The sequence below is a fragment of the Hemicordylus capensis genome, chromosome 4 (genome assembly GCF_027244095.1).
Source record: "Hemicordylus capensis ecotype Gifberg chromosome 4, rHemCap1.1.pri, whole genome shotgun sequence".
Taxonomy (NCBI): Eukaryota; Metazoa; Chordata; class Lepidosauria; order Squamata; family Cordylidae; genus Hemicordylus; species Hemicordylus capensis.
In genome coordinates this window covers 162970132-162986810 of record NC_069660.1, presented here as the reverse complement: position 1 = coordinate 162986810, position 16679 = coordinate 162970132, and the positions used below count along the sequence as shown (strand labels likewise).

The following is a 16679-nucleotide window of genomic DNA, read 5'->3' as shown; positions in this document are numbered from 1 at the left end:
CAGTGGGTGTTTAGCTTGGCAAGACCGTTGTTGTGGAAACAACATTTGCACCAGGCAAGCCGCCTGACGTTTAAGCGTTTGAGCCTTCAATCCCATTAAGAGGCCTTCTTGTAGAAAATCTAGCAGATGGCACAGCCTGCACTGGTTTGGCTGCAGAGAACGCCTAGCTGCCCAGTGTAATAAGCTATGCCAAGTCGATTAATAGATCCGATTCATCAAAGCCTTCCTGGAAGCCAAAATGGTGTCTATTACCCCTGAAGACAGACACTTCTTTCTCAGGAGGAACCTCTCAGCCTCCACGCAGTCAACTGCAACCAGACTAGGTCCGGATGGAAGATTGGGCCATGTGAGAGCAAGTCTGCCTGACTTGGTAGCCAAACTGGATCTCCTTCTGCTAACGTCACAATATCCGGGAACCACGGTCTCCTGGGCCAGAAGGGTGCCATCAGTATCAGCAATGCCTGAGACATTCAAAGTTTCTGCAGACAGCGAGAAAGCAGCAGTACGGGTGGAAACGCTACAGAAGACACAGTGGCCACAGCGTTGATAGAGCATCCTTTGCTTCCACCCCATGCGTAAGGAACCGCGAGAAGAATCTGCTCAGCTTGGTGTTCTGTGAGGAGGCAAATAGATCTATCAGCGGGACCCCCAGGGTGCTTCGTCAGCCACTCAAATACCTGCGGGTGCAGACTCCACTCCGCTGGATGAATCTCTTGTCAGCTCAGCCAGTCTGCCTGTACATTGGACACCTCACTCACGTGATGGGCTACAATAGACTGCAGATGTATTTCTGCCCAATTCAGCAACTCCACTCCCTGTTGATGAAGGGACTTGGACCTCGTCCCCCCTTGTCAGATTATGTGTGCCTTTGTGGAAGTATTGTCCGTGCGCACCAGGACGTACTTGTCCCGTACTAGAGGGTGAAAGAGGGCCAGGAAGACTGCCCAAAGCTCCAACTAGTTGATGCTGTCACTGGTTTCCGCCTTTGCCCAATGACCCGGTTCTGGCAGTCAGCTGCCCAACTGAGCAGGCTGGTATCTGTGGTCACCAACACCCTGTCCGGTTTCACAAAGGACTTCCCCTTGCTGAGATTCTCTCGAAAGGTCCACCAGGAGAGCGACTCTTGAAGCAGTTACGAAATTGCCATCTGCTTGTCACATCTGAGGGCAATGCTTTGCTGAAAAGGGAGAAGAGCCCATTGCAGTTGGTGCAGATGGAGCCTGGCCCAGGGCACTGAGTCCATGGCTGCCACCATGAGTCCCAGAAGCCTTGCCAGAGTGAGCATGCTCACCAAAGCTTTTGCTGACACTGCCCTCGCCAGGGATGTGATGACTTCCATCCTGTCCTGAGGTGTGTCCACTATCACTCCCAAATGCCGGAGTCTCTGAGTGGGTGTCAGATGGCTCTTGCCCTCGTTTATCAGGAATCCGTGGTTGTGAAGTGCCAACATAGTTTCCTGTAGTGCCGCTCGGACCTCTCCCTCCATACTTGCCCTGATGAGCAATTCATACAGGTAACAATAAAGATGAACCCCCTGTGTCCTCAAGAGGACAACCAGGACCTTCGTGAAGACCCAGGGTGCTGAGGATAGACCGAATGGCAGCGCCCAGGACTGGTAGTGCATTCCCATGTAGCAGAAGCGGAGTAGTGGATGACTGTTGGGGTGAATGGGGATATGAAGGTAGGCATCCTGAAGGTCTATTGACACCAAGTAATCCCCTGCCTGTAGGGCTTCTGATATAGACCGAAGAGTCTCGATCCTGAACTTTTTTCTGACAACATACCTGCTGACTGGCTTCAGGTTCAAGACAGCCCTTGCCGATCCGTCGTCCTTCGGTACAGTGACAATAACTGAATAACTGAACTCCCTTGCCTTTGGAGGCTGGAGAACCTGCTCTATGGCTTTTATGTCAGTAGATGCTGGATGGCTAGGAGCAGCCCCTTGTGTTTTCTTACATTCCTTGACTTTGGCGTGAACAAAAACCTGTCCCTTGGGTAACTGTAAAGCTCTATCCTGTACCCCTGGCGTACAATGGAGAGAACCCATCTGTCTGAAATGGATTCTTTCCAGGCAGGCCAGATGTCGATCTAACAGGCGAGCCCCCACCTTGGTGCTTTGATTGTCAGGACTGCTGCTTGGGGCCTCTAGCCTGGGTCCCAAAAGACTGATGGTTCTGTGAAGTAAACCCGTCTGCCCTGGACCCTGGGCCTGTTCCACTGTGGTCTAAACAGTCTGAAAGGTTCCTTCTGCCTGAACTGTAGCCTGAAGGCCCTGAATGGCTGCGCTGGCTTGCGAGGAAAAACCCTTGTCCTCCCTCCTGTGAGCTGAGGTAAGGCTTTGCGCTTGTCCTTAGTCTCCACTAAGACATCCTTCAGTGCCTCATCGCTGAAGAGATTCCCCCCACATACAGTACAGAAGCCAGGCTGGCTTTAGACGTATTGACCACCTTCCAGTATTTTAGCCAAATACTGTGTCTGGCCAGTACGCCAGCTCTGACCGCACGGGATGAGAAATGAACACTGTCCAGCATAGCATCCGCTGAGAAGGCTGCCGCTCTCTGCAGGTGGAGCAACTCAAGTCTCATCCTGGTCGAGTCGGCTGGTGGATCATTAGAAGTTTGTCTATCCACAGCACTGAGGCTCTGGAAACCAGGGAAGCAGTAGTATCAGCTCTAATGGCCATTGCCATGGACTTGTGAGCCCTGAGCAGCGCAGCTTCCGCCTTCTTGTCCACCGTGTCTTTGAGTGTAGAGTCCCCATCCCTGGGGACCACTACACCACTGAGGAGCACCCCAAATGGTGTGTTTGTGAGTGTAAGACCTAGTCAGGTCACTTTTATATTGAATAAGTGCTTGGACAAGTTAGCCATATTATGTTGGTAAGATGCTTGACATGAGTCTGCTTGCTTGGGGCAGTTTAGGCCTCGACCTTGAGCGAATGCTGTCATAAAAGGTGGGATTCCCAAATCCCACACAATACATCCAAATTAGATATCCTCCTTCACGGTCCAGGACACTCTCTCACTCTGGGCCTGTCCCTAGCCTCTCACGATTGGTCGCAATTAGACATTCTTGACCATGCCAAAATCCCTGTTCCAGCAACCTTCCATTCTGTCAGGAGCAGCCCCCATTTAAAGCTTTTGTCTAAAATTAGAGAAAGTCCGCCTGTTAGCTCAGGCAAACTTCCTCATTTTTCAATATCTCAGAACGAAAGTGCGTCAAGGCTCGATGTTCCATTTGAAAGGGGGTCACTTAGCCCACGCCTTATTCCTCTTTCACATATTTTCTAGCCAATAATTTTGAATGTCAAAAGGAAAAGGTAAACTGAAGGTCATGGATGGTCAAGACCCCTTCTTTATCCAATCACTATTGATACGTAGGTGGGATGAGTGAGGGTACTTAAAACCCTAATCTGGGGATGGAAGGGGCCAGTCGGTGAAGGTAGAAGGTGAAGAGGATAGAGGAAGGAGGGGAAGGATCGATCGCTCAACTTGACACACCCGACATCTTGCAAAGAAGGAAACACCAGTTTCCTTTTGGTAAACTCAGGGGAATTGAATGAGCCACAAAAAGTGAGAGAAAGTTCTGATAATCCATTGGGTGTCAGCTTAATATTGTTTAATTGCTGTGAGAAAGAGAGAGGTGTTGTGCTTGCTACTGCGATTTATCCAAATTTTGGTAAGAAATAGATCTGTTTTTATTAAATATAATCTTTTCACTTCTCCTCGTGTCTTCTTGGGTCTTGAGATTCTTGACAGCCAAGACCATCAAAAGAACCCACAGTCTCTGTTAGCGTGAGGGTTTTGGGGGTCCCCATTTAATCCTGGCTGCAGGGGTTTGGGGGCATCAAAAAAATCCCTTACATGAGGGGTACCTTGAGCAAATCTAAAGTCTCTTCTTCAAAGTTATAAAGCCTATTAGCCAACTCAGAGGCCCGTTTAAACGTAGAAATGGAGGTCCACTCTTCCTTGTGTTAGTGAAACTTTCCAGCATCACTGACTTGGTCTGTGGGGTTGAAAGTTTAGGCAGAACCAGCGAGCCCTTAGACACTGTGGTGCCCTGGTCAGTAGGTGCCGGTTTTAGACCCAGCACAGCTATACATTGATTAATAAGAGGCTGGAAGTCCTCCATCAGGGACAGCCTCTGATTATACATATGAGAAATAGGGTCCTCTGGCAGCTCACCTTCCTCTGAGGACGATGACTCAGGATCTGGTTCACTTTGTGTAGAACAAGCTCTGCCCTCACGGGGGCTAAAAAGGTCAGGTGAATCTTCCCTGGAGTACCTAACCTCCCTACTCCTTTTAGGGTTACGTTTGACCCCTGAACCTTTATACTTCTTACAATGGGGAGCCCTTGCTTGTGAGTCTGAGGAAAAGGAGGCACCCTGGATCTCTTGCGAGAGTGGGAAGATTCCTGCGCCTTAAAGGCAGCAGCCAAGGATTGCTGGACAGTCTCCTGTATCCATCCCTTCCAAAGCGCATGATCAGGCAGGCCCCCCAGACCCATAGGCCATGTCACCCTGAGGAGGGGAACCATGATTTGGGGGCTCCAAGGGTACATAGGAGTCTTCATCCCCACCCCCCGGGGCAGATCAGGTCTCACTGTTCCTTGCTGCGTGGTGCTCCTGGGTTGCTGTTGCTGCTCCTGCATTGCCTCCGCATCTTCCCCCTCCGTGTTTTGTGTCTCTTCACCCTCTGAGTCCCTCTGGTTCTGAGGTGGCCAGCCAGCTTGCTGCTTCATAAGCAGTAGTCTGTGCGCTGGGGACGGAGCTTCCCCCTCGGTGTGTTGGGAAGACAGAGAAAGGAGGGTGGAGGAGGGGAAGAAGCCTCCGTGATCTCCCTCTCGTCGGTCCTGTCTGAGGATCTTCCGGCAGCCACCAGAGAAGCTAACAGGCATCCCTGATCCAGGAGCCGGCGCCTCCTATGCCTCTTCCTTTGCCCTGACGCTGGGGAGGTCTGGTAGTATTGTTCACGGCCGGAATCCCTGGGCTCCTCTCCGGGCCAATTTTCAGGGGTGGAGATGAGTTGCTGAGGCCCACTGGCGCCAGCAAGGTTCCCTCCTTCTGCTGCCATTGTCACAGCTTATTTTTGGCTCTCCCGTGGTTTAGACGGGAACAGCTCGTGCCGAGCATGTCCCTCCCTGAAGGCAAGGACACCAGGGGTTCTCTTTTCGGACATCAGCCAATGGGAGAACAAACGGAGGACACTGGAAGCAGGGAAGATTCCAGAGGAGGAGAGGCAGGGAGAGAATAGAAGCGGGAACAATCAGGGATAAAATAATTTTTTTCCTTTTTTTGGAATAGGCGAGAGACGGGAGCCAAGAGGAGAGCAGGGTAAGAGAAGGCAGGAGGGAGAAGTAGACCAAGCAGAGGAAAAGACAAAGACAAAAATAGGAAAGCGAAACCAAACAAGAAAAAAAAGGAATGAGCTGAAGCGAGTGTGACTCTCTGGAGCAGAAGCTGGAAGTAAACTGAGAGGATCTGCCCACAGGGGTTGGGTTAAAGGATCTTCAATTAAGCTTACTTCCTGCCTCTTGGAGCACGTGGAAGGACGTAATCCCACATAGGGTGACCTGCTACACCAGCTGAGAAGGGTCTGTGTGTGTGTCCTTCAAAGAGCAGCAAATATTAACACTTCCTGGCTGTGCAGTGCAATGCTAACTAGCATTGTAAGCAGTCCCAGCCCCATTTTGAGTCCTTGAAGAAGGCTGGATCTGACATTAAAATGAGACCACCCTATTAGGGAGAACACCCTCTCCCTTTCCCAATAACAAAAATCTTTGTTTCATTATGCTTCTGTCTGTTTTATATTGATTATTTTTAAATTTAGGATTTCATACTTTTGGAGGAATGAAAACTTGTGAACTTTTCAAAATGAGATATAAATTTTCTAAATAACAAAGAGTGTCTCACTGTGATCACCACCACTGGTGGTACACATCAGTGTTACTGGAGTACCATTTAAGATGTTTTTAATCATTAGCACAACAGAAGCATAAAATACACAGAGCTTACAAAAAGATGAGATTTTGTAAATGATTCTTTTAATTGACTTTTAAAACTTTTATATATTATTATTTATTTACACAGTCAGACAGGTGTTATTGACTGGTTTGTTTTGTCCAGACATCGGGTCCTTCCCAAGGACCTGGGATGCCAGAATTTTATTGTCAATTTTGTTGCTATTATTATAGATATCATCGCAGAATATAGGCTGTTCCCAGTAAAGCTGCTTTTTGTAATTGGCTGATGGTGATTTCTGTGGCCCCTATGCTGTTGAGGTGCTCTTCAAGGTCTTTTGGAACTGCACCCAGGGCGCCAATTACCACTGGGATTATTTGGGTCTTTTTCTGTCACAAGCTTTCCATTTCAATTTGTAGATCTTTGTATTTTTGTATCTTTGTATTTTTGTATCTTTGTATTTTTCTGTTTCTTTTTCTTCTATTCTGCTATCCCCTGGTATTGCTATGTCGATTATTTTGACTTGTTTTTCTTTCTTCTCAACTACAGTTATATCTGGTGTATTGTGTGGCAGATGTTTGTCTGTTTGTAGCTAGAAGTCCCATGATATTTTTACATCTTCATTTTCTACAACTTTTTCAATTTTATGGTCCCACCAATTTTTGGCTACAGGTAGCTTGTATTTTTGGCAGATGTTCCAGTGTATCATCCCTGCTAACTTGTCATGCCTTTGTTTGTAGTCACTCTGTGCGATCTTTTTACAATAGCTGATTAGGTGGTCCACAGTTTCATCTGCTTCTTTACAAAGGCGGCACTTGCTGTTTGTGGTGGATTTTTTGACTTTTGCTCTTATTGCATTTGTTCTTAGTGCCTGTTCTTGTGCAGCCAGTATTAAACCCTCTGTTTCTTTCTTCAAGTTGCCATTCTTAAGCCATTGCCAGATCTTGGTGATGTCTGATTTTCCACTTATATTGTGCAAATATTGACCATGCAGGGGCTTATTTCTCAATTTTTCTGCTCGGTTCTTGACTTGTTCTTTCTTGTAGGCCTGATTTCTTTCATTGGTGTTGAATAGTTTTGCGTTATTGACCATTTGAAGTGCATCTTCTTCACTGTCCTTGATATATTCTTCAAGGCCTCTTTTCTCCTCCTCTACTGTTTGATGGACTTGCAGCATTCCTCTTCCACCCGAGCTGTGAGGGAGGAATAGCCTATCGACATCACTGCGGGGGTGCAGAGCATGATTAATGGTCATGATTTTCCTGGTCTTACGATCTAGCGTCTCTAGCCCTGTCTGGGTCCAGTCTATTATTCCTGCAGTGTATCTCATAACAGGTATAGCCCAGGTGTTTATGGCTTGTATGGTGTTCCCGCCATTGAGTTTGGACTTGAGGATTTTTCGAACTCTCCCGATGTATTCACTTCCTATTTTTCTTTTAACTTCAGTGTGTGCAATGTTATCAGCCTGGAGAAAGCCCAAGTATTTGTAATGTTCTTTCTCTTCCAGGTTCTTGATGTTGCTTCCATTGGGCAGTTCTATACCTTCTGTTTTTGTTATTTTTCCTCTGTTCATTATTAATGCAGCACACTTTTCTACTCCAAACTCCATTGCTATATCGCTACTGAATATACGGACAGTGTTTAGCAGTGATTCGATTTCTGACTGGGACTTTCCATACAACTTCAGATCGTCCATGTACAGCAGATGGTTGATTTTACTCGATGTTTTAGATGTCTGGTATCCCAGGCCTGTTTTGTTTAGTATTTGTGAAAGTGGGGTCATGGTGATTACAAACAACAGAGGGGATAGTGAGTCCCCTTGGAAAATGCCTCTTCTAATGCTAACCTGTCCAAGTGTCTCGCCATTGATTGTTAACTGTGTACTCCACATGCTCATTGCTTTTTTAATATAAATATCTGAATGTTTTTGCTGACACCAGTTGTTTCTAAACATTTTTGTATCCATGTGTGAGGCAATGAATCGAAGGCTTTCTTGTAGTCAATCCATGTAACACTTAGATTTTTCTTCTCTTGAAATTTTCTAAAATCATTTTGTCAATCAGCAGCTGGTCTTTTGTGCCTCTGGTGTCCGGACAATTTCCTTTCTGTTCAACTGGAAGCTGTTTGTTAGTTAATAAGTGTTGCATCACTTCATCTGCTATTTTTCCAGTTAATAATTTGAACATGGTTGGCAGGCAGGTTATTGGTCTGTAATTACTTGGAACTGCACCTTTTGCTGGGTCTTTCATGATGAGATGAGTTTTCCCAGTTATTAGCCATTGTTCAATATCACCTCCTTGCAACATGTGATTGAACTGTTTTGATAGTTGTTTATGAAGGCTTGTTAGGTGTTTAAGCCAAAAGCCATGCAGTTCGTCGCCTGGAGCAGTCCAATTTTTAATTTTCTTTGCTCTTTCACTTATTAATTCTGGTGTTATTATTAGATCTTGCATTTGTTGGTTACATTTTTCGACCTCTTTCATCCAGCCTGCTTTTTTATTATAATCTATTGGATTGTCCCATAATTTCCCCCAGAATTGCACTGTTTCTTCTTTATTTGGTGTTTCTACGTTTCTTGCAGTTTCTCCTTCTATGCTTTGGTAGAAACGTCTCTGATTCGACTGGAATTGGAGATTCTGCCTGTGTTGTGTAATTGTGGCTTGGTATCTGCTAATCTTCTTTGACACTGCTGTTATTTGCTGCTTTATTATTTCCAGGACTTCTCTAATTTTCCTTGAATCTAGGTGGTATTTTTGGATCAGATACTGTTTGGTGTTTTCATTCTTCAGCTTCTTGTCTTTCATATCTTTCAGTTTACTAGCATCTGATCTAAGCCTGGAGATTTTATTTTCTAATCTAATCTTCCATTTAGGTGATGTACTGCTTTCTTTTTTTACAGATCCACTGATCTTATATCCGAGCTCTTGTGTTGTTATTGTTGCTGCACTGTACATTAGTTGGTTTGTTTCTTGCAAATTATTGGTTGTTTTTTCTGCAAGTGCAGCATTGACATCTTTTAATGCCTGAGCAAGTTGTTTTTGGGCAACTGTTTTTAGAGCTGGAAGTCGAACCCTGGTGGTTGTTTGGTTCATGTGCTCAGTTATTTTTTGCTTTAGTTCTTGTTGCTTTTCTGTTAAACGGCATTTGGGTTTTTGAGGTAAAGGCAAAGGGGTGGTTGCCTGGTTTTGATTTTGAAACAGTTCAGTAACAGTGGCATCCTCTATTTCCAACACCTCCTCCACATGCACCTGAGCAACTTCTTCAGTTGGTGGTAATTCTTCTTCCATATCTTGAGCCTGTGTTGCTCTTTGCAGTTCTTCCAGCTCAACTGCTGTGAATAGTTCATTTCTTATTATGAATCTTCTCTGGTCTGCTAGCCTTTGTTCTGTTATTTCTGTATCTGGATGCTTCTCTTTCCAAATTTGGTACATTCTTTTTAAATAACCTCTTCTAGCTGGACTAGACTTGTAATAGCAGATCATTATTTCCTTGTTGGCATTTTTCGTTTATTTTTTCCGGTTAAGCGACATTTCTTCCAGTCACCTTGCAGTCTCCAGCCCTGGTTGCTCAACTGAAGATCCTGAGTCCTGTTGCCCACTTGCCACCAGATGTCCAGGGACTCCAGCACCTGGCGCAGTCCTTGTTGACCTGGGCGACGACCGATCCAATATAGATTTATTAAAGTTACGTCTCACCATATTGTTGATGGGAGAGGCACTCTGGCTCCTCTGGTGAGACCTGTCCAGTATGGTTGGACCTCTGGCACAGCTCTCACCTTCCTCAGAGCACGCAAGCCCCACAACCACACCAAGTTGTTGTTATTATTGTACACCGCCCAGAGCGGTGTACTACATACTTGAGTTTCTCTTTCACAACAACCCTGTGAAGTAGGTTAGGCTGAGAGAGAAGTGACAGGCCCAGAGTCACCCAGCTAGTTTCATGGCTGAATGGGGATTTGAACTCGGTTCTCCCCCGTCCTAGTCCAGCACTCTAACCACTACACCACACTGGCTCTTTACATATATACACATAATAAGGGTGCAGTCCAGTGGAGGTGACCCTTTTTCACTCCCGCTTGCCCAATAAAAGGCATGGCAGAACCTCTGTTGGAAAGCCATGGCCGCAGTGGAAGCAACTCCAGCAGCAGAGGGATCACTGACAGCTCTTAAGAGCCTGCTCCTCCTTCATTTGAAGTCCTGTTTTTAACTGCCTCAATTAGTCAAGGCCTATTGCCATGCACACCATGAGGGCTGCCTATAAGGCAAGCACAGGAGTGCCAGAGTCATTCAAGTTGGAAGGCTCACTCACTCTCTTACCATTTAGCATGGAGGCCTTTAAATAATTATCTATCTATATATTTATTTCTCCTAGGCATACCCGTCGCTAATCCCATGTGTGGCAGCTCTCGCAAGAGTTCACGAGCAGCTGCCAGAGTAGCAATGGGGCCAGAAACCACGGCCAGGTGGTAGTGATGGGAAAAGCGGGCTGTCAGAGGCGCAGATGCTCTGCACCCAGCTCATCTAGTTTTTATTTATTCATTCTAGCAGGGGTGTAACAAGGCTGGAGTGGGCCCAGAGACAAAATTTTAAAATGGGCCCCTCGCTGATACACACACACACACTTCACAATATATAGTCATGTGACTTGCCTCTGGGGGGCCCCTCGAGGCGGGGGGGGCCCTTGAGGCGGGGGGGCCCTCGCAGCCGCCTCCCCTTGCCTAATAGTAGTTACGTCCCTGCATTCTAGACAACCCTTATCTCCAAGCAGCATTTTAAATATAAAACTATCATCTGACAAGTCATATTTTCTGGCTTTGCTTACTTTTTCTTGCTTCTGGGGTTTGAATTTTGCCTTGCAGCTGTTAACATTTTCATATTGTCTTGGTTGGTTGGCTGGCTTTTTTTTTTTTAAAAAAAAACTTGTTTCTGCCAAAACTGTGCCCTAAGTTTCGCTGGAAACTAACAGTAATGAAGGATATTGGAATTGGTGGTACTATTATGAGTAAATATGTTCTGCCTTTCATAAGAACAGCCTTGCTGAATCAGGCTCAAGGCCCATTCAGTCCAGCATCCTGTTTCCCACAGTGGCCTACCACATTTCCTTCCAATATGCCTCTTCCGCCTTGTCACATGCTAATACCAGCTCTGCCTCAACCCCACCACTGCCCTCCCAATCCAACTCCTTATTAGCATTACCACTTAAATTCTATGAATATGCCATACACACTTAGACAATAAATCTGATAAACTGAATATATAATCTTGTGCTATATAAACATGGCATACAGATGGCAGTGTTAAGAGAAGCCATGTATGTGCCTGGCCTTCTGAATACAATGAGTTATTTTCAAGATAAACAATTGTATCTTTCACACACACTACTCTGTTAAGCAAGAGAATCCGAGAGTCCTCTGGCTTCTAAAAGATAGCAAATGTATCATGAGGCTCTGCTCAAGACCAAATTATATCCCTTTTATATATTAAAAAGCTAATTTAAAATACCAAGGAAATTGAGCACTCTTAAGAACTAATCAATTTAACAATGCATACTCATGTGGTATTAGAATTACCATTAGAATTATGTTCATGCACTGTGACTTTATTACGACTGTATTATTATGAAGAACTATGTGGATTCAGGTTTTGTGAATTGGTAGACATTCAAGTGCCTGCAACAGTGTTCCATCTAAGGCGTGCGTGTGATCACAAGGTTGTTTATGTCAGCTGTTAATTTTAGATCCCGCTCAGGTTGAATCAGGAAGGCCCCATTCTGAATGCACATGCGCACACACTGCCTTGATACTGCTGCTCAAAACAAAACTCATTCCACACAGAGATGAAAAAAATGAGAATACACACTGGCCTGCAACTACACACTTAGCTGTGCCAACTTCAAGCCATGCCCAGCATGGACTGGCAGACTAGCTGAATCTGAGAATGAGTGCTTGTGGATCTCCTCCTTGAGGGGACTGCACAGGCTGTGCAGTGGGGACTAAAATGTGATCTATATCAGCTTACCTGCATTGTAGTAAAGATCAGGTCTTTCTAGAATGTCCCCTTCATGAATGTAGGGCTCAATGCGGTCATCCCCATACAAGTACTGTTCATTTTCATCCATCTGCCGACTCTCCACCATTTCCAGCCACTGAGAGTTGTGCCATCGGAACTTCTCACTCTGGATCTTCTTAGCCCACTCTTCATCATATTCCTGTTGGGAAGTTTAGAGACTAATGCTAGAATTTGAAAGCAATAATAGCTGCTTCATATGGGTTTGGGAAGATGGGAGTGAAAGAACCTGCTTTGCAAAAAGTAGCCCAGTCGGGGGGCATCAATGCTGTGGAAAGCTTTTCCCCTAGTACCATGATGCCCACATACACAGAGAGGTAGAGTAGATAAAAATGGATGATTTGTTTAAACAATTAAAAATTGTTAAAATTTAGATCAGATTTTTTTAAAAAATGTAAATAAAATACTAAATTTCCAATTCTCATGTAAATATGGTGAACCTCGTTATCTATAAGGGTTCCATTCCCTGCTACAACAGTAGACAATGGGGCATTAAGGCAATGGGAAGGGAGGGGTTAGGTTCCTGGAGGCTGGAAAAAGGGCAAAATTTGGTGAAAAATGCAAAAAGGGGGTTGCTCTACTGTGCTCTGTGGGTCTCCAGCTGTCCGGGAATCCCCCCCCCGCCATCCTAATTGCCCTATTTTCCCCATGAAAAATCATGGGAAAATGATTTTATTCTTTTAAAATGAGCCACAAAATGGCTCCTTTTCTCATGGTGGCCGAAAATGATCTCAGAGATTATTTCCTGCCACCACGGATGCACAAAATTAACCCTTTCAAAGCAGGTTAATGACTCCCTATTACACACATTGAGTTACCTACCAATCAAACATGGACATTCATTTCAACTTCCTCTCATGAAAATAACTCTAAAATGCCCAACACCTACCACCTCTTTCTTTTGGTAATTTCTGGGCTTTCAACATCTGTTTCTAAGTTGTTTTCATGTGCAAAGACACAGCCTGGATAGTAGGCTAGGCCAAAGCAGAGGAGTTAAGACAGAGACACAATATAAGAAAAAAGGTGATAGGAAGACAGAGCGGAAAAGATGAAAGACATTATGCAGCACAGTTTCCTGTAGTGACCCACATTTTGCCACTGAGAAAGTGTCATAGCTTCTGGGCGTAAGAGACACCCTATCTGGGAATAGTATGAAAATGCCTTCCCCTGGATATAGCAGTGCAACAAGGGACGCAGGGCAGCTTCACACAGGTAATGAGTAAAGGTATTCATTACATAAACAAGAACTTCTGGTAAGAACTAATCTGCCTACTTTGCTTTCACTATAATCTTCACTGATAATTATTATTTTCATAAGTTAGCCCCCTTCCACCTCAAATGTTCATGCATCCATCTTGAACTGGGGTGGATCACAAACCACGCCATTGAGATGTCCCTAGGTGTCACTACAATGGGACCAAATTTGGGAGATTTAGGATATAGAGGATTTTGCCAGGATGGAATTGTCAGTGACCACCCTGATGAATGATAATGTTTTGTTAATTCTGTGCAAGGAGGATTCAATTTTACTTCCAAAATTCAGTACAAGTTTCTCATCGGTGGGGCAGTACAGACTACTAAACACTCCAGCAAGGAGTTGAGAATATGAAAAGTAAGTGGTTTGAGAATATAGAGCAGCAAGAATGTCTTCTATATGCTGCCAATTATATAAACGGAATAACTTTTAAGTTTTTCTTTTTGCCCTCTACCTTCATGCCACCATGATCCATGTCTTAGGAATTCACGCAAAAGTTTTGTTGCTGTACGAGATGTGCCATCCTTTTTGAAGTTACACATATAACTTCTTTGAACTACTAAGTCACTGAAACATTATGAAGCATTAAGCAGCCAATCAAAAGACCATGGCTGTTGCTCATCAGGGGTCCCCCTTTGTCACTGGCTTCCATCACAACTTGTATCTGAATAAGACACTTTATGCTGAGAACTACATAGATCTGCTTTGTGTTTTACTATGGCTGATGAAAAACAGATTTTCAATTTTTCTTTAATGTGGCAGGCCCTTAATTTGGTCAGCAATATGGTTCATTAAAGATGATTGTTCATCTAAATTAAAGCTGCTCTGCAGTAATCTGGAAGCTTATTAAAACAGAGTTAAACTTGAAAAGCAATTCAACTATGCATCTCTTTGCTTGTAACCTAAAAACACAGCTGCTGTGATAAGCTGGTTCAAGTCTGTCTGAACCATTAAGCTTTTAATTATTCAACAAAACTGTAACTTTGAATTTTGCTTTTTTTGAGGGTTTTTTTTCCTTAACAGGTGTCATCATGTACCCCCTAACTGCAATCTACCTTCATCAATAAAAACAGTTCTATTATTTTTATCTGCCCATGTGCAACCAACTATAGTTGAAACTGAAATCCTATCCAGGCTTGCTATTTTAATTATATTGAGGAAACGTACCATAGAACAGAAGTTCTCAACCTGTGGTTCAGGACTCCCTGGGGAGTTGCAAGCAACTTTAAAGGAGATGGAGACAGCCGTCAGGAGGCAAGGACCTTAGCCAACATCTCCAAGGTACAGGGATGGTCAGAGGCTATGGGAGGTGGACGGGAAGACAGGAGTCAATCATCACTCAGCTCTTCTACCACTCACAAAACTGAGGGCAGGCACGGCAGTAGCGCTTCTTTGGTCAAGGGGCAGGCAGAGAGTTATTTCTATAAACAGCCATAAATGCTGTGAACTGCATCAAAACCAGATCTTTCGAGGCATGGATTTTTGCTAGGTTATGTGACGAGATGTGTGCAGAATGCACTTTTTTAAACATTCCTATCATGACAAGATGGCTGTCTCAGGGCAACATTTTAATGTGGGTGTTCAAACTGGGGGATGTACTCAACCCAGGAAAATCATGTCAGTGCTCACATATTTAGCAACAGTGATTTTATCATGAAGTAGGCCTAGTTAAATAATATAGCTGAAAAGCTGAATGCCTTTAATACCTTGCTGTAAGGTGGAGACAGTGACATTCTTCGGCTCAGTGACAAATTAAAATTAAAACAAAATTAGCTGCAGCAGAGAAAAATGGCAATTGAAAGTGTGGGCACGTTTCCTAGTTTAAAAGTTTATTGAGAGCAGTGACACACAAATTAGTGGCAATGTGAAAAACCTGGGTCAACTTTCTTCACTGAACTCCTACGCTGGGAAATATTTCCCTGATCTAGAAGTGGGAAAATTATGACAGGATTAGGGAAACTTTCGATGCTGAAATGAAAGGTGGTATCAATATTACTGAAGAGGAGCAATTTACTGATTTCTCTTCTGACACCTCTCAGAAAATCAAGTTGCTGACAGTGTCTGTTCCAGGATTTGGGATCCATATGCAAGCTGAGCACAAAGAATGGCGTCAAAAAGCTACGAAAATACCGATTTTTCCCCTAACTTGTGTGACACAGATTTTTCAACAGTTGTCACTATAAAGAACAGATATGGATTAAAAATAAATATGGGGCCAGAAATTACTTTGACCCAGGTTTGAAAAACTAAGTAGGCGTAAGCAAGCTCATTCTTCTCGTTGAAAAGAAAATGTATTTTATCTCTAGCAAATCCTAATTAAATCAGTGAGTGGCTTCAATTGGGGGGCTGGGCTGGGCTGGGATGTAACTATATGTATATAAATAATTTTACAAGGTCTAAATAATTTATTTATATATTAGGTCTAGATAAAAAAGTTTCAATACCCCCTACTATAGTCAGTCTCTCTCTCTCTCTCTCTCTCGCTCTCTCTCTCTCTCTGGTAGAAGTCTGACCAGTACACCAATAAATGAAGTTATTTGCACTTCTGCCATCCAGCATTAAGTACTTTCTGACTAAACAATTCTGAATCTTGAGCTGGTTATGGTTGGAAGAGAGCTGGTGTAGTATGTATAATGACTACAAGACTGAGCTACATATAAACAGGCTGCTCACCTGTAATTACTGATCTGGTAGAGATCCATCAATATCCATAAGAATGGGTAATGCGCCTGCGTAGGACCCTCATGGTAGAATGCCGCAGCTCGTCAAGGCAACTGAGCTCTGCCCCCATGCCTACAGTGTACCATTTAAGGGTGGGCCGTATGACTGTTCTTCAGTTCTTGGACGACCGCCATGGAGGACGATAATCCAGAATCAGGCGAGTTCATCATAGGAGAATAGCATGCACATTCAATACACACATAGTGTAGCACTACTGCAGAGGGGTGGTTCAGGATATGGATGGATCTCTTCCAGATCAATAGTTACAGGTGAGCAACCTGTTTATCTGGACCGAGATCCGCTGAGATCCATAAGAATGGGTGTTTAGCTAACTCCCAAAGGAGGAGGGTGCAGTAGGAGCTACTGTAATGCCCACTTCAAAATGCTTCTCCCAAAGCTTGCCTCAGCAGCAGAGAGCACATCTATGGCGTAATGCTTGATGAAAGGTAACTCCGTGAACCAAGTCACTGCTTTACAGATGTCCGTGAAGGTTACCCCTGATACATGTGCAGCTAATGAAACGTAGGCACGGGTAGAATGGGCCTTGATTGCTTGAGGTGGTTGAACATTCTGTGTCTTGCATGCTAGCAGGATAAGCTCAACTAGCCATCTAGACATTCTTTGTCTGGAAATGCAGGAGCCTTTCTCAGAGCCCTTGTATGCTACAAACAGATACTT

At 44.3% G+C, this 16679-nt stretch overlaps 1 protein-coding gene across 2 annotated transcripts in view; it reads right to left on the bottom strand.

Annotated features, from left to right (window-relative positions):
- Positions 1 to 16679, bottom strand: part of KIFAP3 (kinesin associated protein 3) — a 155750-nt gene that overhangs the window by 50537 nt on the left and 88534 nt on the right. For both annotated transcript variants that reach the window (XR_008306215.1, XM_053246268.1), the window contains exon 18: positions 11978 to 12167. Coding sequence is in view for 1 of the 2 variants with exons in the window: in XM_053246268.1 (XP_053102243.1) it covers positions 11978 to 12167 (190 nt within the window). In the remaining variant the exon portion in view is untranslated. The remainder of the gene's footprint in view (positions 1 to 11977; positions 12168 to 16679) is intronic.